Source organism: Corylus avellana, chromosome ca2 (genome assembly GCF_901000735.1).
Source record: "Corylus avellana chromosome ca2, CavTom2PMs-1.0".
Lineage (NCBI taxonomy): Eukaryota > Viridiplantae > Streptophyta > Magnoliopsida > Fagales > Betulaceae > Corylus > Corylus avellana.
The window spans coordinates 17,245,908-17,267,897 of NC_081542.1; the positions used below are offsets into that span (position 1 = coordinate 17,245,908).

The 21,990-nt window shown below is 35.8% G+C and overlaps 3 protein-coding genes across 6 annotated transcripts; all 3 read left to right on the forward strand.

The window, feature by feature from the left end:
- Positions 1-592: 592 nt before the first annotated feature.
- LOC132172769 (nucleoside diphosphate kinase 2, chloroplastic-like) lies at positions 593-5,303 on the forward strand. 4 transcript variants are annotated; one of them, XR_009439183.1, is made up of 10 exons: positions 593-746; positions 2,200-2,489; positions 2,641-2,697; positions 2,979-3,065; positions 3,508-3,588; positions 3,702-3,814; positions 3,951-4,000; positions 4,362-4,483; positions 4,676-4,785; positions 4,907-5,303. XR_009439183.1 is itself a non-coding variant. In XM_059584340.1 (8 exons), the coding sequence occupies exons 2-8, from the start codon at positions 2,241-2,243 to the stop codon at positions 4,427-4,429; spliced, it is 705 nt and encodes a 234-aa protein (XP_059440323.1). In that variant the 5' UTR covers positions 593-849; positions 2,200-2,240; the 3' UTR covers positions 4,430-4,622. The 4 variants fall into 4 exon arrangements, 3 of the variants coding, with proteins under 3 accessions (XP_059440323.1, XP_059440322.1, XP_059440320.1); XM_059584340.1 differs by lacking the exons at positions 4,676-4,785; positions 4,907-5,303 and having other exon boundaries at positions 593-849; positions 4,362-4,622; XM_059584339.1 differs by lacking the exons at positions 4,676-4,785; positions 4,907-5,303 and having other exon boundaries at positions 593-835; positions 4,362-4,622.
- Positions 5,304-8,382: 3,079 nt separating this feature from the next.
- Positions 8,383-13,992, forward strand: LOC132172786 (pto-interacting protein 1-like). The gene is made up of 8 exons (XM_059584356.1): positions 8,383-8,624; positions 11,006-11,117; positions 11,556-11,806; positions 11,890-12,016; positions 12,179-12,452; positions 12,848-12,980; positions 13,105-13,191; positions 13,663-13,992. Exons 2-8 carry the CDS (start codon positions 11,033-11,035, stop codon positions 13,792-13,794), a joined length of 1,089 nt encoding a protein of 362 aa, XP_059440339.1. The 5' UTR covers positions 8,383-8,624; positions 11,006-11,032; the 3' UTR covers positions 13,795-13,992.
- Positions 13,993-15,699: 1,707 nt separating this feature from the next.
- On the forward strand, positions 15,700-20,981 carry LOC132172472 (probable sugar phosphate/phosphate translocator At1g48230). The gene is made up of 10 exons (XM_059583987.1): positions 15,700-15,808; positions 16,381-16,625; positions 16,763-16,870; positions 17,799-17,830; positions 17,908-17,958; positions 18,811-18,872; positions 18,968-19,229; positions 19,778-20,043; positions 20,127-20,221; positions 20,688-20,981. The coding sequence occupies exons 2-10, from the start codon at positions 16,542-16,544 to the stop codon at positions 20,688-20,690; spliced, it is 963 nt and encodes a 320-aa protein (XP_059439970.1). The 5' UTR covers positions 15,700-15,808; positions 16,381-16,541; the 3' UTR covers positions 20,691-20,981.
- Positions 20,982-21,990: the final 1,009 nt, after the last annotated feature.

Genomic DNA, 21,990 nt, shown 5'->3' on the forward strand with positions numbered 1-21,990 from the left:
TCTTTTTAAGGGTTAAATACTCCAAACCTCCTAAGGTTTTCCAACTTTATTTTTTTCCTCCTGGGGTTTCATTTTTATCACAGGAGGTCCTTGTGGTTTTGATAAATGAGCAAGTTAGTCCATCTGTTAGTTGACCGTTAGGACTGACACGTGGACCAATCAGATGCTGACACGTGGCACCTATTTAATTTTTTAATTTTTTTTAAAATTAAAATAATGTTTTTTTTTAAAAAAAAAAAAGAAAAGAAAAGGAAAAAAAATTGGGTCCTTTTTTATTTTTTTTTAAATACTTTTTATTTTTTTAATTTTTAAAAAATTTAAAAAATTAAATATGTGCCATGTGTCAGCATCTAATTGGTCCACGTGTCAGTCCTAACGGTCAACTAACAGATGGACTAACTTTGTCATTTATCAAAACTACAAGGACCTCCTGTGATAAAAATGAAACCCCAGGAGGAAAAAAATAAAGTTGGAAAACCTTAGGAGGTTTGGAGTATTTAACTTTTTTTTTTTTTTTTTTAATTTCTAGTTGAGATGTCATTTCTTAATTGGAGGGTGCATAATATGATATGACGTTCAAATTGGAGTCAATTGATTACGAGGGTCGGAAAGATAAGGCTGAGCGCTTTATCTTGCGCACTCATCTCCGCGTATCCTGCGCACTCTTCGCCGGGTTCGGACCTCAGACCTCACACACACACTGATTTCAAGCGCACACAGAGCACTTGCTCTATCTCTGATTTCAGGTACCGATGAGTCTCCGTAACTCTCCGAATTTCAGTTTGTCGTTTGTGAGTGATTTTGACTTTGAATTTGGTGGATGAAGAAATTCTGAGTAAGAAACGCAATGTTAGTTCTTTTATGTAAGCCTGTAATTGATCTGCATTTTTCTTTTACTAGTTTCGCTGTATTTGCTTTTTGTTTATATTTGTTTAGCTCTGATTTTTGGTGGTGATTGGTTTTGGTCTGCTGACCTGTGTATGATAGCTGCAAGTGGATTGATTGGATGATATATAACTAGGTGAAAATTTAAAATAGTGATGCAAAAAGTGAAATGGTTTGAACCGTAATGTGCAAATGATTTTCGTTTTCTGATTAAATTCTAGAGTTGAAGTAACCATGTGGGATTGAGGAGGTGGCTGTGTTGTCAAATTTTAAGGTGGATATGGTTTGTATTGAATTGATATGAATGGGAAGTTGAGTAAATATCACTAGATATTTGTGCATTTTGTGTTACTCAGAATTGTCGTGCCGAGAATATAAGGAACGTTGTTGTAATGTGCTTACATGCATGCTAAGTTTGGGTTTGGTTAAAGGAATTTCGTTGTAGAGTTGTTTATGAGCATGTGTTTTGCATTAACTCTAGCGGAATTTCACATGTTTGAACATGAGTTAATTTGCACGGAGGTCGGAATACGATTTCGGTACTGAGGTGGTATTGCAATTATGGGATCACAATGACTGTATACGCATGGAATTTTGAGTTGTTATTTGCATGCCCTTGCAAAAGATTTCACCATATTGTTTGTGATAGATAGAAAATAAAGTGTTTATGAAATAAGTGTTGTCATCCATGGGCAACGATTAGTTTGTTTTTATTGGAAATGCTAAGAGTGTAGCCAATTATATTGTAACATTGGTTAACGAGAAGTCTTAATAAGATCACTTTTAGTCTTGGGAAGATACTTTTTATATGTTGTTTTTGCACAACTCGGATTGATTTAGCTCAATAGATCCTATAATCCCAGCTACATAGACTTGTTACATATATTTCTTCCTTCTCATTTAGCTTCACATAGGTTCATATGGTTCATCTATTGTCACTTCTTCCTCTTGCAAATGACAAGTTTTCTTATAGAGAGAGCTGTATGTCATAGGATAATGGGGGAGTACTCTGACCTGAAATGGGGACTGGCACTGATGTGCCTCAAAAATGCAGGAAGCCCAATGTCTTTTTGCGCATTTATTTTTAATGAATTACTTACTCGTTTAAAAAGATGAAGGAAGTGATTGAAGAAAATTTAAGATTGCTATTTCTTTGTTTCTTTTCCCTTTTTGAAATGGTTCTTTTGTATGCTGACCAGCTTCTCATGAAGCGCTTGGCTGGTCTGTTCTGTCTTTTCACCTCCTATATATCTTATTCATAAAAGTTAGAATTGCTGCTTTGTTTATTTGAAATGATACTTTTTGATCAAACAGGAGGCTCACTAGAGGACTTAGCGAGAGAGAGGAAAGAAAGAATGGAAGCTAAGGCAGTGTTTGGCGGAAGTCCATGTCTTTCATCATCTCTTCCGCGCTTACCAGCTCATAGAATTTGCAGCTTATCCTACACTCACAAGCCTATGCTACGCACCATCCACCACGACCACCACTTAGCTGCATTCCACTCAAAATCCCATCTTTTCTCATATTCCCCATCTAGTCCCCATACCAAAACCACCCTCTCCCGTAAAACCCGTATCTTCCTTCCCCACTTGGTTGCTTCAATGGTTTGCTTCTTTCCCTCTCTCTTTTTGACTTTTGCCTCAAAGTACAGAAATCCAATTTAGCTTTCTCCTATTTTATTCAGTATTTGCAAAGTGTACTAGAACCCCATTTGAAAATTTTCACTTCATTTTGTGCGTGTCATTGTGTGTGCAGGAAGAAGTTGAAGAGACTTATATAATGGTGAAACCAGACGGTGTTCAACGGGGACTTGTAAGCTTTACTCTAATTTGTTTGCCATTTTGAAACTCTTATGTAATGTTTAGTTGCTGAGAGAGCATGGAGAAAAAGTTTTAAGATTTTTACATTATACCTCTAATAGATTGAGGCTTTTAGCCTAATTGCTTGTCCTGATTAAGGGAATTTTATAATTTCCTGGAAACCCTTTTTCTTGGCTTTCTTCGCTGTCGTGTATTTAGCTTTTATCTTGGATAAGTGATTATTTTAATTGTCTCTCTGGTCTGAATTTGTCTTCTTGGGTTGAGTTGTTGTAGGTTGGAGAGATTATTTCAAGGTTTGAGAAGAAGGGATTTAAACTGACTGGCTTGAAGCTCTTCCAATGTCCAAAAGAATTGGCAGAGGTTTGTTGTAGTATTGATACTTGTACTTACTTATTTTGCTCGGAGAAGCCCCAAATCAGTATTTCCATTTCATTATTGTGAATTGAAGTGTTTTCTGCATGAGTTTACATTGTCTGGATTGAAATAAACTAAAGGCATTCAGCAGTTGTGATGTAAAATAATTGAAGAAGTCCTGCATATGAGGATAACAGAACATGTTGCTCCCATTTTAATTAAGGAGAAAGTTGTAGGTGATGTAATGAACTTGAAGTAATATGACAGGATGTTTCCATGTTTTCTGGACATTTAACAGCACAGCAATGTTATTGACCAACTTCATATCTCTTGTTATAGTTGGGGTTGATTGGATGTATGGTTGATGGTTACTTGAGCATTGATTTTTACATCGTCTTTGGGATGCTTAAATTATTATGCATATCATGTGCATTGTTAATGGTTACAGGAGCATTATAAGGATCTCAAGGCAAAGTCTTTCTTCCCTAAGCTGATTGAGTACATCACTTCAGGTCCAGTTGTGTGCATGGTGCGATTTACTCTTTCTTCCCTGTCCCTAACACATCTACATTGTAAATAATGAGCACGAGATATTTGCAAGTATTAAGTTGCGAAAAAATGATTATGCTGTTATTTTTGAAGGCTTGGGAGGGTGTTGGTGTTGTTTCGTCGGCACGTAAGCTTATAGGGTCTACAGATCCTCTTCAAGCTGACCCTGGCACAATAAGAGGGGACCTTGCTGTTCAAACAGGAAGGTTAGGGCCTTTAATCTCTTCTGGTGTTTCACTAGTTTGTGTAATTTAATCACAGTGGGTTGGAAAAAGTTGTTTATTTCTTGAGAGCGAATTACTTGTCTACAGACAAGGTCTTATGATGAAATTTTTTTCGCAGGAATGTGATTCATGGGAGTGACAGCCCTGAGAATGGCAAGCGTGAAATAGGTAATATCGTCATATGGTTAAATGTGATCTTTTCTTGAGTTCTTAATCCCAATTCAGATGCACATTATGGTCAAAACTATAATAAATCAGATAACTAGTAGACTACAGACATGCACATATAGATGTATGTGCATGTGTGTGCCTGGGCACGTACGTGTGGTATGTGTGTGCTTGTGTGTGTCATATAGACCCATACAAGAACCAAAGTTCAGGCATAACAGTCAGCTCTGCTAGACTCCTTTTTGTGTCTATAATAGCTACTTTTCGTGTTATTGTTTTGAGCTGAGATTGGTAATCAAGTAATGCTTGATGGACATAACTCTCTCTCTCTCTCACACACACATAACTTGCTTCTCTGCAGCTCTCTGGTTCAAAGAAGATGAACCATGTCGGTGGACACCAGCTCAAGCACCATGGCTAAGGGAGTGATCTTTCGCCCAGTTCTTTGACCCGCGCAATTTTGAAGAAACTCTCTGAGCACATGTACTTCCAATGCCAAATTATTCTCTCTCAACTTTTTATTTTTTATTTTTGCGATTTTAAACAGTACATGGAATATTTAATGTGAAATGTGAAACTTTGCTGAAGAAGGTTTTGGAAAATTTCTAGTCATAGTTCATAATTCTCTGGCCCATGATGTTTCTTTGTTTGTTGGGGCACATGGAACTTTGGAAGTGGATTTGTTGCAGACAGGAAAAAGGTTGGCGTTTGGATTCTAGGGTAAGCAATGCGTGCCACCTGAAGAAAGCCTTTTAGTGATTTATCTCAATAACATCATAAATAGGGTAAGCAATGTATGTCACATGAAAGTTTTATTTCAAATTTGTTAATTGGTTGGAATGCAAGCTTCAAAACTCTCTGCTTGTTCTGAATGTAAAAATGACTGCCCAAATTCCTATTATGCAGATTGATGTGGATATTGGATCATCCTCTGTAGCAAGGAGTTTCATTGCCCTTGTTCCTGGATATGTGTCAAGCATGGTTGTTGATCATGCGTAGGATAGGCTTGTGAGTGTAGGATAAGCTGCCGTGCAAGTTCTCTGAGCTGGAAAGCGTGGAAGAGATGATGAAAGATGGACTTCCGCCAAATCACTAGCAATTCAGTGCGCCGGCATTTGATTTCTTTTCCTTTTCCCTTTTTGATTATTGTAAGAGTGGGCTATGGGTGGGCACATGAGCCCACGAATCCCACCAAGAGTAGCAGATCTTCAATTTTCTCAATTTTTTTTTTTATTCTGTAGCCACTCATGATTTTTTTATGTGCATGGCAGCATAGGACCCAAAAATAAAAAATAAAAAAATTGATATGTAGTCAAAATGCATGTGATTTTGAAAAAGAGTATAGTTAGAAATCATATTTTATGTTATAATTATTTTACAATACTTTTTTTTTTTTTTTTTTTTTTTGAAGGAAAATCATTCTTATCTCATTAATAGAAAAATCAAGAGCATTAAAACTCTTACAATCACAGAATATAACGTTCTGAAAGATCCTATCCGAAGCTAAAAGATCAAAGTCGTAACTAAAAGATTACACATCAAAGACGCCAAACATCCGCTAACTTATAACTAATTTTCAGTTGGAATAACATATCTGCGTTAGACAAATACAAACTAATGCATAGGTAGCTCTTATTCCTCGATCCTAGGATCAAAAAGACTTCATGCCGACACACATCCTCTTGAACCCGAAAGTCAGGATATTGTTCACATCCACAACCCCAGGGATCTGGACCAAAATAACATCGAGGAGATCAAGAAAGAGGACATGGCCTTATTACAAGCAGCAATAAAAACAAGAAAAATACAGGAAAAAACAAAGCAATACAACTAAAAATTTAAAAATAGGAGCACACTAGGCGGATGACAGCAGCCGGAAGAAAAGTCGATCACGTGCTTGCCGGAAACCGATGCGTAGAAGGCGTTGGAAGCACATCGCGGTGGGGACGTGTGAAAAGACCCAGCAGAAGACAATAAACGGCAAAGCTAGCGCGGAAGAGATCGGCGACGCACTCAAAGAAATTGGGGGAAGTTTGAGTGAATCCCCCATGAGCGGCACCCACAAAGTGTGCCAAAACAAACACCTAGGAAGAAAAAATAAACAAGCAAACAAAGAACAACAACAGGGAAAAGAAAGCGTAATCCAAAAACAAACACAAAAAAGAAAAGAAACACAGATCGGGGAAGAGAGGGGGGAAGGAAAATGGGGAAGGGAGGGGGGAACAAATCAAGGAAAGAGAGGAGGGGGGGAGGGGGAGAAACCCCTCCCCCTCTCTCTTGCTTTATGTTTATATCTCAATGTCAGACAATTAAAACGTATATAATTATTTTACAATACTAACATGGCAGTCTTAACCAATTCTTGAATCAGTCCTAGTAAAAAAGAGTAATGATATAAACTATATTTTTATTTTACACTATTACAAAATGCTGAAGTGTTAGTTTCAACCAATTATTAGATTAGTCTTTTTTTTAAAAAAAATAAAATAAAATTAAGGATTGGTTGAAACTTACACATCAATATTGTGGGATAAAAGAGTAATGCTACACACAATAATGTCACAAATATCCTATTAAGCTGATGTGGCAAAGTTTACTAACCCTTAGATGTCATTGGCAAACAAATATATTCAATGGCTACTAGACCTTATTACCTTTTTACTCTTAAAAAAAAATGCACACGAGAATTACATCCATTTTGAATAAATGGTATAATAAACTGAGTTGAAAATTTCTCCAACCCTCTAACCTAGTTTAGACAAAAATAATAATAATAATAATAATTACAAATTTATCATGCAAATATTCTCAACTGTTTCTTTGGTCCCACCGAAAAAAAAAAAAAAATTACATAAAAGAGAAATGGGAAATGTTTGATTCACAAAAGGCCAATTATTGCAATAACGATTCTACATTAATGTGAACATACATAACGCATGACATCTCACATGCGGTATAATTGCAAATTACAAAATACTAATTTCTTAATCAAGATATTGTCGTATAACAGGACAAAAAACTGCAGTATATGTTAGTTGAACAATCCCTATCCACCATAAATCTAACTGGAGCCGATAAATTTTTTTAATAATTTTGTTATTTGAATTGCTAGTAATTCCAATAGTAAAAATAAAAGAGTTTCTACGAAACTTACTTGTCCGATCGAGCACATGTCAAACAACGTATTTACGTGTTTAGACAGTGAATTTCATATAAGCTCACTTACATTTATTATCTGAATTGCTAGTGATTTGGATAGAAAAATTGTTGATTTGGACAGAAAAATTGTTGGAAATCCAAATGATTTTAATTTTAAATCCACTTTTGTACAAAAGGAAACTAAAGACATATCTCAAAATTTAGAGATAATGATGTTTCATAGTAAAAAAATAATGCCACAATAATTACTGATCCGTGAGTGAGAATTTAATATAGTATGAAAATAAATATTTAAAATTTAAACTTATCTATGTAATTAGAGTGATGATAGAGAGAACACGGGCATGATGCACACCCGTATTTTTTAATATAAAATAATATATTTTTTAATATTTTAATTTTATATATATATATATATATATATATATATATATATATATATTTTAAAAAATATTAAAAAACACAAGCGTAATGCACGCCCGTGTTCTCTCTATCATCACTCATGTAATTAACCGTTTATTTCAATTTAATCTTTCACTTTTTTTTTTTTTTTTGGTTCACTTGTTGAATCTTATTACTTGGTAAAAAGAAGAGTGTTAGAAAAGATATAATGATTAAGAGTTGGAATTTTTTCAAAATGGTTGATGATGAATCGACAAACACCCTTTGAAGAGTATTGACTTTCTGCATTCAACTTGATTAATCAAATCATCACTAATTCAACACTTTTTCAACCTCATCAGCTCACACGAGGAATCCGCAATTCACTAATCACATCTCAATAGTAGCATTACATTATTTTTATTTTAATCTCGCTCTATTTTTTTTTTATTTAAAAAAAAAGGACTAATTATTAATTAAAAAAATGTACAAAGTACTCATTTGTTCAATTTTTTAAAGAGTATTTTATTTTTTTTATTTTTTTTATTTTTAAACAATATTACCGAATAGAGTCGGTTTTATAGAAACTGTTAGACGTGATTTTACTGTTTAACCCCTGGTGTCATAAGTGTGAGGTAGACTGATTACTTAACAATTAGCATGGCATTTAGTAATCAGAAAAATCTGCAAACCTCTCAATTTCAAACCAGTCAGCCCCCGACACGTGCCCAGAAATTTCTTGCAAAATTCAACTTAATTGTTTGAGCGGTCAAGTCTGGCTAGCTTTCTCAGACCAAGAAGAACCAACACTCTTAAACAAATTTAAAAAATAGAAAATAAAATTAATTAATTAATTAAGCAGTATTTAAGTGTTTGTATTAGCAAAAATCCCTGTAATAATACGTACAAATTGGAGTCAATGATTTTAGAGTCGAAGAGAAAGGTCTGAAAGCTAGACAAGGCTGAGCAATCTGAGGTGCTTTATCCTGCCCACTCATCTCCGCATATCCTGCGCACCCCTTCGCCGGTTTCGGAGCTCAGATCTCTCACGCACACAGAGCTCTTGCCTCATCTCTGATTTCAGGTACCGATCCGTCTCTGTAACTCTCCGAATTTTTCAGTTTCTCTTTGTTTTCCTAGTCAGTTTGTTAGTGATTTTGAGTTTGAATTTGGTGGATGAAGAAATTCTGAGTAAGAAACGCAATGTTACTTCTGTTATGTAAGCCTGTAATTGATCTGTATTTTTCTTTTACTAGTTTCACCGTATTTGCTTTTTTGTTTATATTTGTTTAGCTCTGATTTTTGGTGGTGATTGGTTTTGATCTGCCGAATCTGTGTGTATGATAGCTGGAAGTGGATTGATTGGATGATATAAACTCGGTGAAAATTTAAAATAGTGATGCAAAAGTGAAATTATTTGAACCGTAATGTGCAGAAGATTTTCTTTTTCTGATTAAATTCTGGAGTTAAGAGTAACCATGCGGGACTGAGAAGGTGGCTGTGTTGTCAAATTTTAAGGTGGATATGGTTTGTGTTGAATTGGTATGAATGAGAAGTTGGGTAAATATCACTAGATATTTGTGCGTTTTGTGTTACTCAGAATTGCTGTGCCAAGAAATACATTAAGGAACGTTGTTGTAATGTGCTTGCATGAATGCTATGCTTGGGTTTGGTCAAAGGAATTTCGTTGTAGAGTTGTTTATGAGCTTGTGTAACGCATGAAGTCTTGTGGAATTTCATATGTTTAAAATTCCACACGAGCCAATTTGAGCGGAGGTGGGAATATGATTTTGCTACTGAGGTGGTATTGCAATTATGGGGTCAGAAAGAATGTATACGCTTGGAATTTTGAGGTGTTGCCCTTGCAAAAGATTTCACCAGATTGTTTGTTATAGATAGAAAATAAAGTGTGTATTAAATAAGTTTTGTCATCCATGGGCACAGATTAGTTTGGTTTGATTGGGAATGCTAAGAGCGTAGCCAATTATATTGTAACATTGGTTAACGGGAAGTCTCAATAAGATCACTAGTCCCATATCTCTTTGAGACACAATTGTTACTCTACCAGCCCCCAGCAATGGCAGGAAGCGAAGCCTCCAGTCAAAATTCCATCAAGGCAACCGATCCCCTGAAAAAGCAACAACAACAACAAAAGCAAAAAGAAGAGGATCGTACCCACTTCAAAGAAAAAGAAATTGATACGGCGAGGATGATGACAATGAGCTCATACAGAAGGTTCTTCAACCGTTGAGCAAGAAATAGAAAATAAGCACAAAAGAATTTAAGGGTGGTTCGGTATTAGCTCAAATGGTTACGGCTAATACTAATCTAATAAGTGAAGTAGTCGTCGTATCCAATTGGCTTACTCTTATTTCTTGATGTTATAGGAGAATTTGGGTAGGTGAAGATAATACAAGTATGGTAGGTGGAGATAAATATCAAATCAAAAGTGAATACAAGCAAATCTGATTACCTAAAATGTAGGAGATTATAATCAAATCTAATTACCTACAATGTAGGAGATTATAATCAAATCTGAAATCAATTACATTCGAGTAATGCTAGGGACCATCTTTTTATCCTCCTAAAGTTGATGTGGCTTTCAAAATTACCATTGGATCAAAATCCAAATATGATTCATCTAAAATTTAATGGTGATTTTGAAAGCCACATCAACTTTAGGGGGATAAAAAGATGGTCTTTAGCATTACTCATTACATTCAGATTTGAATATAATCAAATCTTTTCATATATTCTAACATTGGGAAGATAGTTCTTAAAGGGAAATTCTAGGTGTTCTTTTAGTGTTCTCTTAGTGTCCTCCCAACTGTGATGTAGCTTTTAAAATCACCAATAGATTAAAAGTCAATAATGATAATCTTAAATTCAATGATGATTTTAAAAGCCACATCATAGTTGGGAGGATATCAGGAGAACACTAGAAAAACACCTAGCATTTCCCGTTCTTAAATGTTGTTTTTGCACAACTTGGTTTGATTTAGCTCAATGGATCCTAGAATCCCAGCTACTTAGATTTGTTACATGTCTTTCTTGCTTCTCATTCAGCTTCACATAGGTTCGAATGGTTCATCTGTTGTCACTGCTTCCTCTTGCAAATGATAAATTTTCTCATAGAGAGAGTTGTATGTCATAGGATAATGGGGAGTCTGACCTGAAATGGCGACTGGCACTGATGTGCCTGAAAAAATGCAGGAAGCCCAATTTTTTTTGCGCATTTATTTTTTAATGAATCACTTAATTAAAAAGATGAAGGAAGTGAACGTAGAAAATTTTAGATTTTGATTTCTTTGTTTCTTTTTCCTTTTTGAAATGGTTCTTTTGTGTGCTGATCAGCTTCTCATGAAGCACTTAGCTGGTCTGCTCTATCTTTTCACCTCCTATATATTTTATGCATAAAAGTTAGAATTGCTGCTTTGTTTATTTGAAATGATACTTTTTCATCAGACAGGAGTATTCTTGAGGAAAAGAATCATGAGCTGCTTTGGTTGTTGTGAAGAAGATGATGTCCGTAAAGCTGCTGACAGTGGAGGTCCATACGTGGTGAAAAGTTCAGCAGGTAATTCAGTGGGCCAAGCTAGAGCTGTTGCATCATGACTGAATTAATTTAAGTAAATATGTAATGTATGACTGTTTTACATCTATATAATCAACATTTAGATCAAAGTAGTTTCTAAAATCCACTGGCCAGGTTGGTTGGAGGCTTGGATTAAGCTGTATGAGTTTTTGATGCTTATATCCATTTTCACTTGACACACACACAGATGTAGCGTTCACATACCAACTCTATGTTGTGTTTTTTCTTTTTCTTTTTGGTATTTTTATTTTATATTCTGTGTGTGTTTATTCGGTTACTGTTTTTATTACTGTAATCTGAACGCACCAACACTATCTTGTTTTTTTCTTTTTCTTCTTGGAATTTTCCTTTTATGTTCTGTGTGTGTTTATTCAGTTACTGTTTTTATTACTGTAATCTGACTTGAATCCTATCCTGTAGGAAATGATGGTGGCTATCATACATCAGAAACTGCACCGAAGGGTGCACAAGCTGTGAAAGTTCAGCCCATTGAAGTTCCTGCTATACCAGTGGATGAACTAAAAGAAGTTACAGATAACTTTGGGACAAATACTTTGATTGGAGAGGGCTCATACGGAAGGGTATATCATGGGGTTCTTAAAAGTGGGCAGCCTGCTGCAATCAAGAAGTTAGATGCTAGCAAACAACCTGACGAGGAATTTTTAGCCCAGGTTTTGGCAACCGTAACTTACTATTTTTCCCGAGTAAATGAAATAAGTTAAGCTTTACATGACAATTAATGTTTGATTAACAGGTTTCTATGGTATCAAGGCTGAAGCATGACAATTTTGTTCAATTGCTTGGTTACTGTGTTGATGGGAACTCCCGTATTCTTGCCTATGAGTTTGCGTCTAATGGATCTCTTCATGATATTCTACATGGTATGTAATATTGAGCTGCAACTGTAAAAGGCTGAAAGCCTAATGATATGTTTATTGTTTTTAGCTGCATTATCTTGGTTCATATATTATAATTGGGAGCTGCTATATTCACAGTTTTAGAGTTGTGTTGGTGTTTCTACTTATTATTCAATTTTTATGCAGGGAGAAAGGGTGTTAAAGGAGCACAACCTGGTCCTGTTCTGTCATGGGCACAACGAGTAAAAATTGCTGTGGGGGCCGCAAAAGGGCTTGAGTACTTGCATGAAAAGGCCAATCCTCACATCATCCATAGGGACATCAAGTCTAGCAATGTACTAATCTTTGATGATGATGTTGCTAAGATTGCGGATTTTGATTTGTCAAATCAAGCTCCTGATATGGCTGCACGTCTTCATTCCACTCGTGTTCTTGGAACCTTTGGTTATCATGCACCTGAGTAAGCAATTTATGGATGCATCATGTTTGTTTTATCTAATATCCATTCATTTTTTGTATGGAGTATGATATAAGATCACGAGGGAAGCTAATCTACTTAATGACATGAAATTTGCTGCCAAAGATTTCACTGAATGACAATGATATGCATTGCCTTATGTAAATCAATTAATGATTCTTTTGGCTGCTTAGATATTTTCTGACATGAAATAAATACTTGGCATTTTTGCCAATGCCAATCAGACTTCAAAAAGGTTACAAGTCTTTTACTTGCCTTTCTGGCAATTAAACTGGGTATCAGCTTGAGCCAGTGAAGTATTCCAATATTTAAAGCATGATGTGAGACTGCATTCCTTGAGCACCATACATTTGTCATTCTTTATTTGTGGTTGGCAGGTATGCAATGACCGGACAGTTGAATGCTAAGAGTGATGTATACAGCTTCGGTGTTGTCCTTCTTGAACTTTTGACAGGGCGAAAGCCTGTTGATCATACATTACCACGTGGGCAGCAGAGTTTAGTTACATGGGTACTAAATTGTGTTACTCTTTTCTCACATCCAGCACCTCTTCTTTGTTTTCAAGCATTTTAGACATAAAAATATGTTGTCCATGCAACCAAGCTGATTACAGGATGGTTTTGACATGTGTTAGGCTACACCAAAACTTAGTGAAGACAAGGTTAGGCAGTGTATTGATACAAGACTTAATGGAGAGTATCCTCCTAAGGCTGTTGCAAAGGTACTTGCTCCGACTCCTTTTTGACTGTTAAATACCACTTTTTTTCTTTTCTTTTTTAAATGGGTTTGTTGTTTGGGGGAGGAGTCTTCTTCCCCTTTTCATGTAAGGTAGAACTCATAACAGGAGCTATCACATGTGGTTAGATAGAGTAAAACTTCTATTCTTTTCATTCGTTTGATAGAGTTCTTGGTGGCTGAAGAGGGGTGGAATCAGAATATGAGTAAAAAAGATTTGTAAAGTCTTAGCCCTAGAAAAATTTATTAACAAAAAGAGACACAGTATAAATAAAATTAAAAGGCAAAAAAACAAAAAAATAATATAATAGTGTAAGAAACTTAATTCCCACCTGGCCTGCGTGACTGCATCTATTAGAACTAGACTAATAAGGCCTCAAAATATCTATCACTTCAAATCATTTTTTGACCCCAAAACATCTAATATAACAAGTCCTTTGCTTGTCTTGATTTGCAGATGGCTGCTGTTGCTGCCTTGTGTGTGCAATATGAAGCTGACTTCCGGCCAAACATGAGCATTGTAGTCAAAGCCCTCCAGCCACTGTTAAATGCCCGGTCTGGACACGCCGGCGAAACACCAAGCTTGTAAACTTCTCTCTCACTCTCTCTGTGAGTTTGTGCATTTGTACACTCATGTGAGTAATGCAAATATAACAAAGGGATTGTTTTAGAAAGTGGTGGTAAATTGTTTGAACAAGGTTGACATATGCTTTCATTATTTACACTTGAATTGTTCATAATTTGTGGGCTGCTTTTCCTCCCATCTGAATTACTCAGTTTTGGCTTCTTTCCTTTCCCCTAAAATGATCGCCATAAGAGGTTTGCTAAATTGTTCTGGGCACTCAAGTGGGGGTTGCTCTTTAGAACGAAAGCCTGTGGCCAAGGAAAACTTAAGCTGACGAATGGATAGTCCCACTCGGCAAATAAAGTTGGTTGGCCGTCTCCTTGCACCTGAAGAAGTTTATCATCGAAGGAGGCTCTATCGTAGGGTCTCATCTCTGATTGGAAGATCTCCACCATTTCCGACACCCTATCCTCTACCCCAACTCTTCTGATTAGGAAGTTTGGAAGATAAACAGAAAGTGTCAAATTCTGTGCAGACAATACGGCAAAATGGGCTGCAACCAGAAACTTCTCTTATTGCATTCCCATGACCCCTCAACCCCATTTTTGTGTATCCCCTTAGATAGCGGACGGATCTATACAATTGTTATGCGTATTTTAAGTAACATGCGAAAAGAACATGCTTTTTTAATAGTTCCAAGCCTCTTTAGAAGAAATTTGTGTGCCAAATAAACAGTTTAATTTGTTCCTCCTTACTTCATCAATCGTTTAAAGAACAATCAATTCATTTCTTTTGTAATCACGGCAACTCCCAATGAAACACAACCTATCATCTTTGTGCTCCAATTAGGTTAGTTCTTTCTATCCACATCAACCATACACAGAATAATAATCTATGATCCAAGGAGTTCAACTTGATTGATTTTGCATTTTTTTTCTTCTAAGCCAATGAAACAAGGGTTACATTTTCATTCTTGATCCAAATCGAAAAGAATGTGTTTGATTTTGCATTTGCAGTTAGCCTCTCACTTTATAAATCAAGTTAGGCTATGCTAATGCTTATCTTGAAAAATAAATAAATTTCTATTTTCACATGCGTCTTCTACAAAAGTATCTTAAAATTTTTGAAAAAAATTGTTTGGCAAAATTTTGGAAAACTATTTTTGATCTTCAAATGTTAAAACTCACCATAAGGGTGGTAGTTGAGTTGGTAGAAGAATTCCTTTCATCTTAGTGATCGCGTTTTCGAATCCACTTGCGGTAGTAGATGCGTGAACCAGATGCTACTTTAAAGGGGCTCTACTGGCTCACACCTTTGTGTGGTTGTGGTGATGGGTTCACCTTTCTAGGCAGTAGCTATGGCTCAAACTGGACATTCCACAGCGAGTGGGAACCCCGATGGTAACGCTCAAGGGGGAAAACTACACTGGTCGCCCCTTCCCACCTTTTAAATTTTTTTTTTTTAAAAAAAAGAAGTTAAAACTCTTCTCAAGTATGAGTTTTCTAAACGAGTTTTCACATGTGGCCATCATCGATGCCACATTAACACACTTTTCAAAACAAACTATAAATCTCAATTTTTACCCTATATATATATATATATTTTTTTTTTTTCAAAACCCAAAATCCAAAACATATATATCTCAAAATTTTATCAAACCAACCAAAAAAGTGTTCATAACAAGCAGTTATCTTAATTAAGATTTTTATAAAACCCCTTCAAGCACTGAAGTGTCAATAATTCATTAATTTATTTTTAGCCTATGTCTTGTGAGCTTAGTGGTGTGTGTTAGGTGGACTTGACCAAAAGCTTACCGCTAGTTACTAATGTCAAACATGGCCACTGGCGACGGCGACGTTTTTGGAATATCTAGATTTACAGACACGACGTCGTCTTCCTCCACCGGGTCTATAAAAGAAACACGCTAATTAAGGGCGCGATTTTCTTGTCTCTACGGATCTCTCTGGCTCACTCCCCATCTCTATCTCTGTGAAGTCCGCCATTGTCTCTTTCGAATCAGATTCGCACTTCTCACTGCGTGAGTAAATCACATTTCTATTTGTTTCCGTTCAGTTTCCATGCTTTTAGTTTCACAAAAAAAAATGAATTGTTTGTCAATGTAATTGTGAGAAATTTAGGACAAAAAACCTGTGTTTAGTAAATGTTTTCTAATTTTGGCGAATAATTAGCAATTTATTAGTACTGCGACTGATATCTATTCTTGATTAGCATATGATCTGAGTTGCTGAAATGCATCTGTATTGTTTAGTGTTTTTAGTTGAAAATTGGTTTGCTGAAAGCGCTGCCAAGATCTGTATTGTAGTTGTACAGAAATATGTGTAACTCAAGGAAGAGAAAATGCTTTGTTACTAATCGTGTTGCTTGGTTTGCGTTTGATAAAAAAAAAAAAATTGAAATGAAGTGTTTTTGTGAGCTGGCTTGCTTTTAATATAATTTTTTTGGGGAAGTGTTTTCTAGGCTTGCCATTCGTGCTGGACTGTGTGATATAATGGCGATCTATGTATGGTAGTTTTAGTGATATGAATTCGAAATCTCAGTGACTTTGCATTTGTATTAATAAATGGCATGTTGATAATCATTGGTGAACAGGGAAAATCTCTGATTAAACGGGAGAATTGGACCACTTTTATTGGGGATTACGTGTTCCTTACCCTAATTTTTTGTTTGAAAAGCTTGTATTCATTGATGATGCTTGGCAAGCAAGTGGTTGTTTGTTGAAGGGCTTTTGTAGGACTCGTCTACCAGAGACAATGATAAGCAGGCAGCATTTGCTGACTTATATTTATCTCCTAGTCTACATATTGCTTTCATCAGGGGTTATTTTGTACAACAAGGTAAGCCGTTCACAGTATAATCTGTCACCTGAACCACGGATATTTTTCAGCTCCTTTTGGTGTCTTTTATACTTTAATCCTGATTTCCATCTGAAAGATTAAATAATGAATGTTGCCTGATTTTCATTCATCTGCAGTGGGTCCTTTCAACAAAGTACTTCAATTTTCCATATCCGATAACCCTCACCATGATTCATATGGGATTTTCTGGTGCAGTTGCATTCTTTCTCATTCGAGTTTTCAAGGTAGGACCGTTTTTGATCTTGTGATGCCGTCACTTTCTTCTATCTTCCCTTCACTGGGTTTGCTACTATCGGTCATTATTATTATTTTTTTTTTGATAAAAAGGGCGTTTGGGAAAAAAAAAATCCATTGAAAATTTTTTTGTGACAGACTCACCCTGAGTAGGCTAATGGACGCTGGAGTCACTGAAACAACTATAGCTTTAATGGGTGGCAACAAGAATGTGATATGTGCTCTCTTGATTTCATTCCCATCTTACTGCATTCAGAATCATTGCACATCTTATGATTTTTACAACTAAAACTTATATAGATTCTTAATCCTTAGATTGGAAGATTTAGTATACAAGAGTACTTATCAAAAAAAAGATTTAGCATACAAGAGTACAATACTTGCACAAGTTCTTGTGAGCTGACCTCAATGTATCAAGGATGCTATAAACTAAGTCTCAAAACATTTTTCCAACCCCAATAGATGGGATTAAGACTTGGTTGAGTGGAGTTGGCTCGAGTACTGGCTTATGTCTTTCTTCCTTTGTAGATCCTTTATTTTTAATTCTTTTCTTTTCTTCTCGTCAGTTTAAAATTAGATTGAGATCCTATGAAGAGTTTGCCTATAGCTATGAGAAGAAATGATTTTTCTACGACATGAAAAAGGAAGATAGGTATACAGATGTACTAAATGAAAACATTGATCCTGCCCCACCTAAAAGATATAAATTTTAAGAAGGGTCTATGAGGGGATAAATGATGATTGATAACTGCTCTAACTTTCTGATATGTTTTTCTTTGATTACGTCTCATCCCTCTTTTTCTTTCACTTTCTTCTCCCATCTTTGATTTGTTCTCTCTGCCTTGGTATACCTTTTCTTTCCTGCAATGTTTTTTACTCTGCAGTGGTCAAACATTTTGATTTCTTAAATTGGTGCAGGTTGTTTCTCCTATTAAAATGACATTCAAAATGTAAGCTTGTTACATGCACTTTGATTTTTTCCAACGTCAAAACTTTCTGCCCTTTGGTAACTTTCCTGGCTTTGCAGATATGCAACTTGTGTCATTCCTATAAGTGCCTTCTTCGCAGCTAGTTTATGGTAAGTAACTTATATTGTAGAATTTAAACTTCTAGTTTGAATCCAATTATTGTTGTCCATCTTAAGTAAAGGCTGGGTAAAATTTCCTGCTATGCAACATAAATGTATGTACATGTTATTACCTGATGTATCTGGGGAAAATTCCAGGAGCCTATCTTGAGGCATTTTGCAATTTATTTTACCTGGGTTTAGACAAGAAGAAATAAATTGTAGCATGTTAGCCTGTTATTTTACTGTTGTTCTATGTATAACTTTGAAATTAAACACTCACCTGAGCTTGTCCCAACTATCGCTATGCAGAAAGGCTTGGGATAATATGGACTTTTATCAATTTTAGTTGGTAGATATTAGCACTTTTTATTGGAAAAGAACTTCTGGATTCATCATCATTAACCCCAATTTAGTTGGGATTAATGCTTGCTTGAACTTATTTGGTTTGTGAAAGAGATCCTTCGCTCTTTTTCTATTGCGGGGTGGGACATGTATCTTCTTTCCATGCTATTACTAAAATCTACATTCAATGTAGAATTTAATGGGCTACACGCTAACTATCAACTGCTTTATAATCTACATATTTTTTTTCTTACTTGAAGACAAGTGAATATGATCACTAGTAAGCCTCTTGGATACGTTCCTGTTAAGATTTTAGCAGTTTTCTTACTTACTTTTGATCCCTTAATGTGTTCTTGATTCGAATAGTTGCTTTTGCACCATAATGTAGATTTCTCAAGATTAATGCTCCTAATCTGAAGCTCGTGATTTCCATATCCACAATGTCGTGGCTTTCACATTGCTTTTCACATGTTAAGTTTTATATTCCAAATCTTTAATGCATTTCCTGTGTCTATACAGGTTTGGCAACACGGCTTATCTGTACATTTCTGTGGCCTTCATCCAGATGCTTAAAGCCCTGAGTATGCTAATATTCTGTTTATTTGTATGTCGTTGGTATGCCTTGGAAAATACTAAATGGCTAAACATTTATTTTTTATTTTTTATTTTTTCACAGTGCCAGTGGCTACATTCCTCACTGCAGTTGTCTGTGGCACTGACAAATTAAAGTATGATGTGTTCTTGAACATGGTGCTGGTCAGTGTTGGAGTCGTCGTTTCCTCATATGGGGAAATTCATTTTAATGTGCTGGGTACAGCTTATCAGGTCATGGGAATGTTTGGTGAAGCTCTCAGGCTGGTCTTAACACAAGTTCTTCTACAGAAGAAGGGATTAACTCTAAATCCTATCACCAGCTTATATTACATAGCACCATGCAGGTATCTTGTTCTCACACATTTGGAACCTTTAAATTATTGTTCTATTTTTGAGTTTGACATGTTGATTCAGGCATCAATGGTACTTCTCTGGTGGTTCTGGAATAACACGGCACTACTAGGCCTCAAACCCCGACTAATTGGGGAATTCATGAATCCTCTTTTGCAACTCAGTTTTTCTTAAAGCAATCTGCTTTAATCTTTATTACATCCTTGACACATGCCGCTCCTAACTACTTTATGTCATTCTTGGCATTCCTTTGGCTCTTTCGGTTCCTTGAACTTAAATCACTCATTTGTATCATTATATTTGTAGGTCTTTAAATAACTTTTAAAAGTGCTCTATGCGTAGTTTTTTATTTGAACTTAGAGGAAAGCCAATCCAGCAACTACATTCTGGAAAATAACATCTTGGGGAGTGTTGGAAAAGAAAACTAAAATTATTGCAGATATGATTCCAGATAAATCAATTGATATGCACTCTGAGGGTATAATTATGATTTTTATGCTGTTTGGCTGAATTACTCATTCTCATCCTGTGTCCTGTGCAGCTTTGTCTTTTTGTTTGTTCCTTGGTATTTTCTGGAGAAGCCTGTAATGAATGTCTCACAGATTCAATTCAATTTCTGGATATTCTTCTCAAATGCACTATGTGCTCTGGCTTTGAACTTCTCGATCTTCTTAGTAATTGGTAGAACCGGAGCTGTAACTATCCGTGTTGCCGGAGTTTTGAAAGACTGGATTCTCATTGCCCTTTCAACGGTTCTATTTCCCGAGTCTGTGATTACTGGGCTCAATATAATTGGTTATGCGATAGGTAAAATATTGGTCGGTCATTAGTTTTAACTTAAAACTTCCAAATTGATATTTAATGTCTACTATAATTCTGTCTTTCTGCAGCTCTCTGTGGTGTTGTCATGTATAACTACTTGAAGGTCAGGGATACTCGTGCATCTCAAATTTCTTCTGAGAGTCTCCCAGATAGAGCAGTAAAGGTCGATATTCTCAGCTATTCTTATCATGTTTTAGGTTGATTAGTATTTATGCTCTTTACCTTTACGTCTTATTCTTAGATATGTTGAAACTTTCCTAAACATTTGGGGAGAGTATGCAATAACCATTTTACAGATGGCCATCGTAAAAATATGATATCTGTCCTTGTGAGGAACCTCATTGTGGACATTTTTCAATGTTTAAAGGGTTATTGCCTAGGAGCAAGCACATAATCTTAAGCTTGTTGCCTCCAATTTTTTGCATCCACTCTGTAACTGTGGCCATCTGATTGAACTGCTTTACCACGGCAAGTTCCTTCAAGAGGGGCAGATTAAGTTGTGGGAACCATATTTATTTTATTTTCACTTTTTAGTAAGGGAGAAGTAATTATCTTGTGCCAAAGTAGTTTTGGAATGGGTGGCAATTTTCAAGTAATTATCTTGTTCTTCTTGTTTCCACATGTTGCAGTAGTTGAAGATGGAGAAGGCATCTGATCTATATGTCCCCCAATGTTAATCGAAACAATAGAAGTGGTGGGAGGAATGGTTCTGCTCCTGATTCAGATGTGGATGAAGAAGCTGGCATAATTCCTCCTTTCAAGGATGTCTCGTGTAGCAGCTATACGGCCTAGGAGCTGATAAAAAATTGCAGAAAGTAGCCAGTCAAACTATACATTCATTTTTGTTCTTAAATGTGGATACAATATATATTTTTTTTAACATAGCATCTTTTCATACGAGTACTATACACTAATCTGCCTAATAGCATGGTTTCAGCACACGATCAAGGTTTAGTCTCATCCATAACCCTAGATTTCGTCAAGTGTCTATTTGGTAATAATTGGAAGGAAGGAAAATGGAGGGTGGATGAGGGTTTTTTTCTTATTGGGTAGGGAAAATAAAGGGAAGCGCACCAAAGGCAAAGGAAGTGGAGATGTTTGTTAAAATTCCTGTTTGTGTTCTCAAAGAAAACGTTTTGCAAGCAACAATTGGACCTGTCTAGTCAATTCGAGACCTACGCGAATTTTATGGAAGTCCTGAGTGGCAATTCAAACAATCAACCGCAGGAAACCTCGGTCGGTCCAATCAAGTGATGGCTCCAACCAAACTTTGTGAGTCATGGGAACAATAATAGTTTAACAATTTGAAGCAGCCAATAGATGTTAGTCTACTTTACTTAGTCGGCGCCATGAAAAAAAAAAAGAATTTGTTGTCGCTGTTTAATGAAAGGTAAAGTAGTAGTGAAAAGCTGGCGAGGCCCAGGGGTGGGTTTGGTAGAGCTTTTCCGGTGACTTCATATCCAACTTTACTTAGGCCTCTTTATTATCGATATATACCTTTTTTGTGCCACCAATCTTCCTACTTTAAATTGCCGAGTAAAAGTTAAAGGCAAAATGCTAAAAGCACACCAACGGACACGACATAGGGCATATATTCCAATTGGACTAAAAGAAGGTGCTGGCCGGCAGGGTTAAGCATCCTAAACAAAAATTTAAAATTCTATCTAATGTCTTTACTGCAATTGTAATTTGTACCCTATATAAATACTTCTATTTTATTTTTTTTTAATTTTTTTTAATAAGGGCCTATTGGCACTAGAAATAAGAAATACAATAAAATCAAAATCAAAATATTACCGTGCAAGATGAAATTAATACGAGTAATACTATAAGTCTTTTTACAGTCCTTTTAGAGTCATTCCAAATATTATGTGACTTTCAAAATTATCGTTAAATTTGAGATGTAATCTGTTGACTTTTGATATATTAGTG

Excerpts from the sequence above, each read along its gene's own strand:
- LOC132172769 (XM_059584340.1), top strand. The coding sequence starts at position 2,241 with ATGGAAGCTAAGGCAGTGTTTGGCGGAAGTCCATGTCTTTCATCATCT. Across the intron at positions 2,698-2,978 it reads ACGGTGTTCAACGGGGACTT|GTTGGAGAGATTATTTCAAG; the intron begins GTAAGCTTTACT and ends GAGTTGTTGTAG. Across the intron at positions 4,001-4,361 it reads GAATGGCAAGCGTGAAATAG|CTCTCTGGTTCAAAGAAGAT; the intron begins GTAATATCGTCA and ends GCTTCTCTGCAG.
- LOC132172472 (XM_059583987.1), top strand. The coding sequence starts at position 16,542 with ATGATAAGCAGGCAGCATTTGCTGACTTATATTTATCTCCTAGTCTAC. Across the intron at positions 17,831-17,907 it reads ATTAAAATGACATTCAAAAT|ATATGCAACTTGTGTCATTC; the intron begins GTAAGCTTGTTA and ends CTGGCTTTGCAG. Across the intron at positions 20,044-20,126 it reads TATAATTGGTTATGCGATAG|CTCTCTGTGGTGTTGTCATG; the intron begins GTAAAATATTGG and ends GTCTTTCTGCAG.
- LOC132172786 (XM_059584356.1), top strand. The coding sequence starts at position 11,033 with ATGAGCTGCTTTGGTTGTTGTGAAGAAGATGATGTCCGTAAAGCTGCT. Across the intron at positions 11,807-11,889 it reads ACGAGGAATTTTTAGCCCAG|GTTTCTATGGTATCAAGGCT; the intron begins GTTTTGGCAACC and ends TTTGATTAACAG. Across the intron at positions 12,453-12,847 it reads TTTGGTTATCATGCACCTGA|GTATGCAATGACCGGACAGT; the intron begins GTAAGCAATTTA and ends TGTGGTTGGCAG.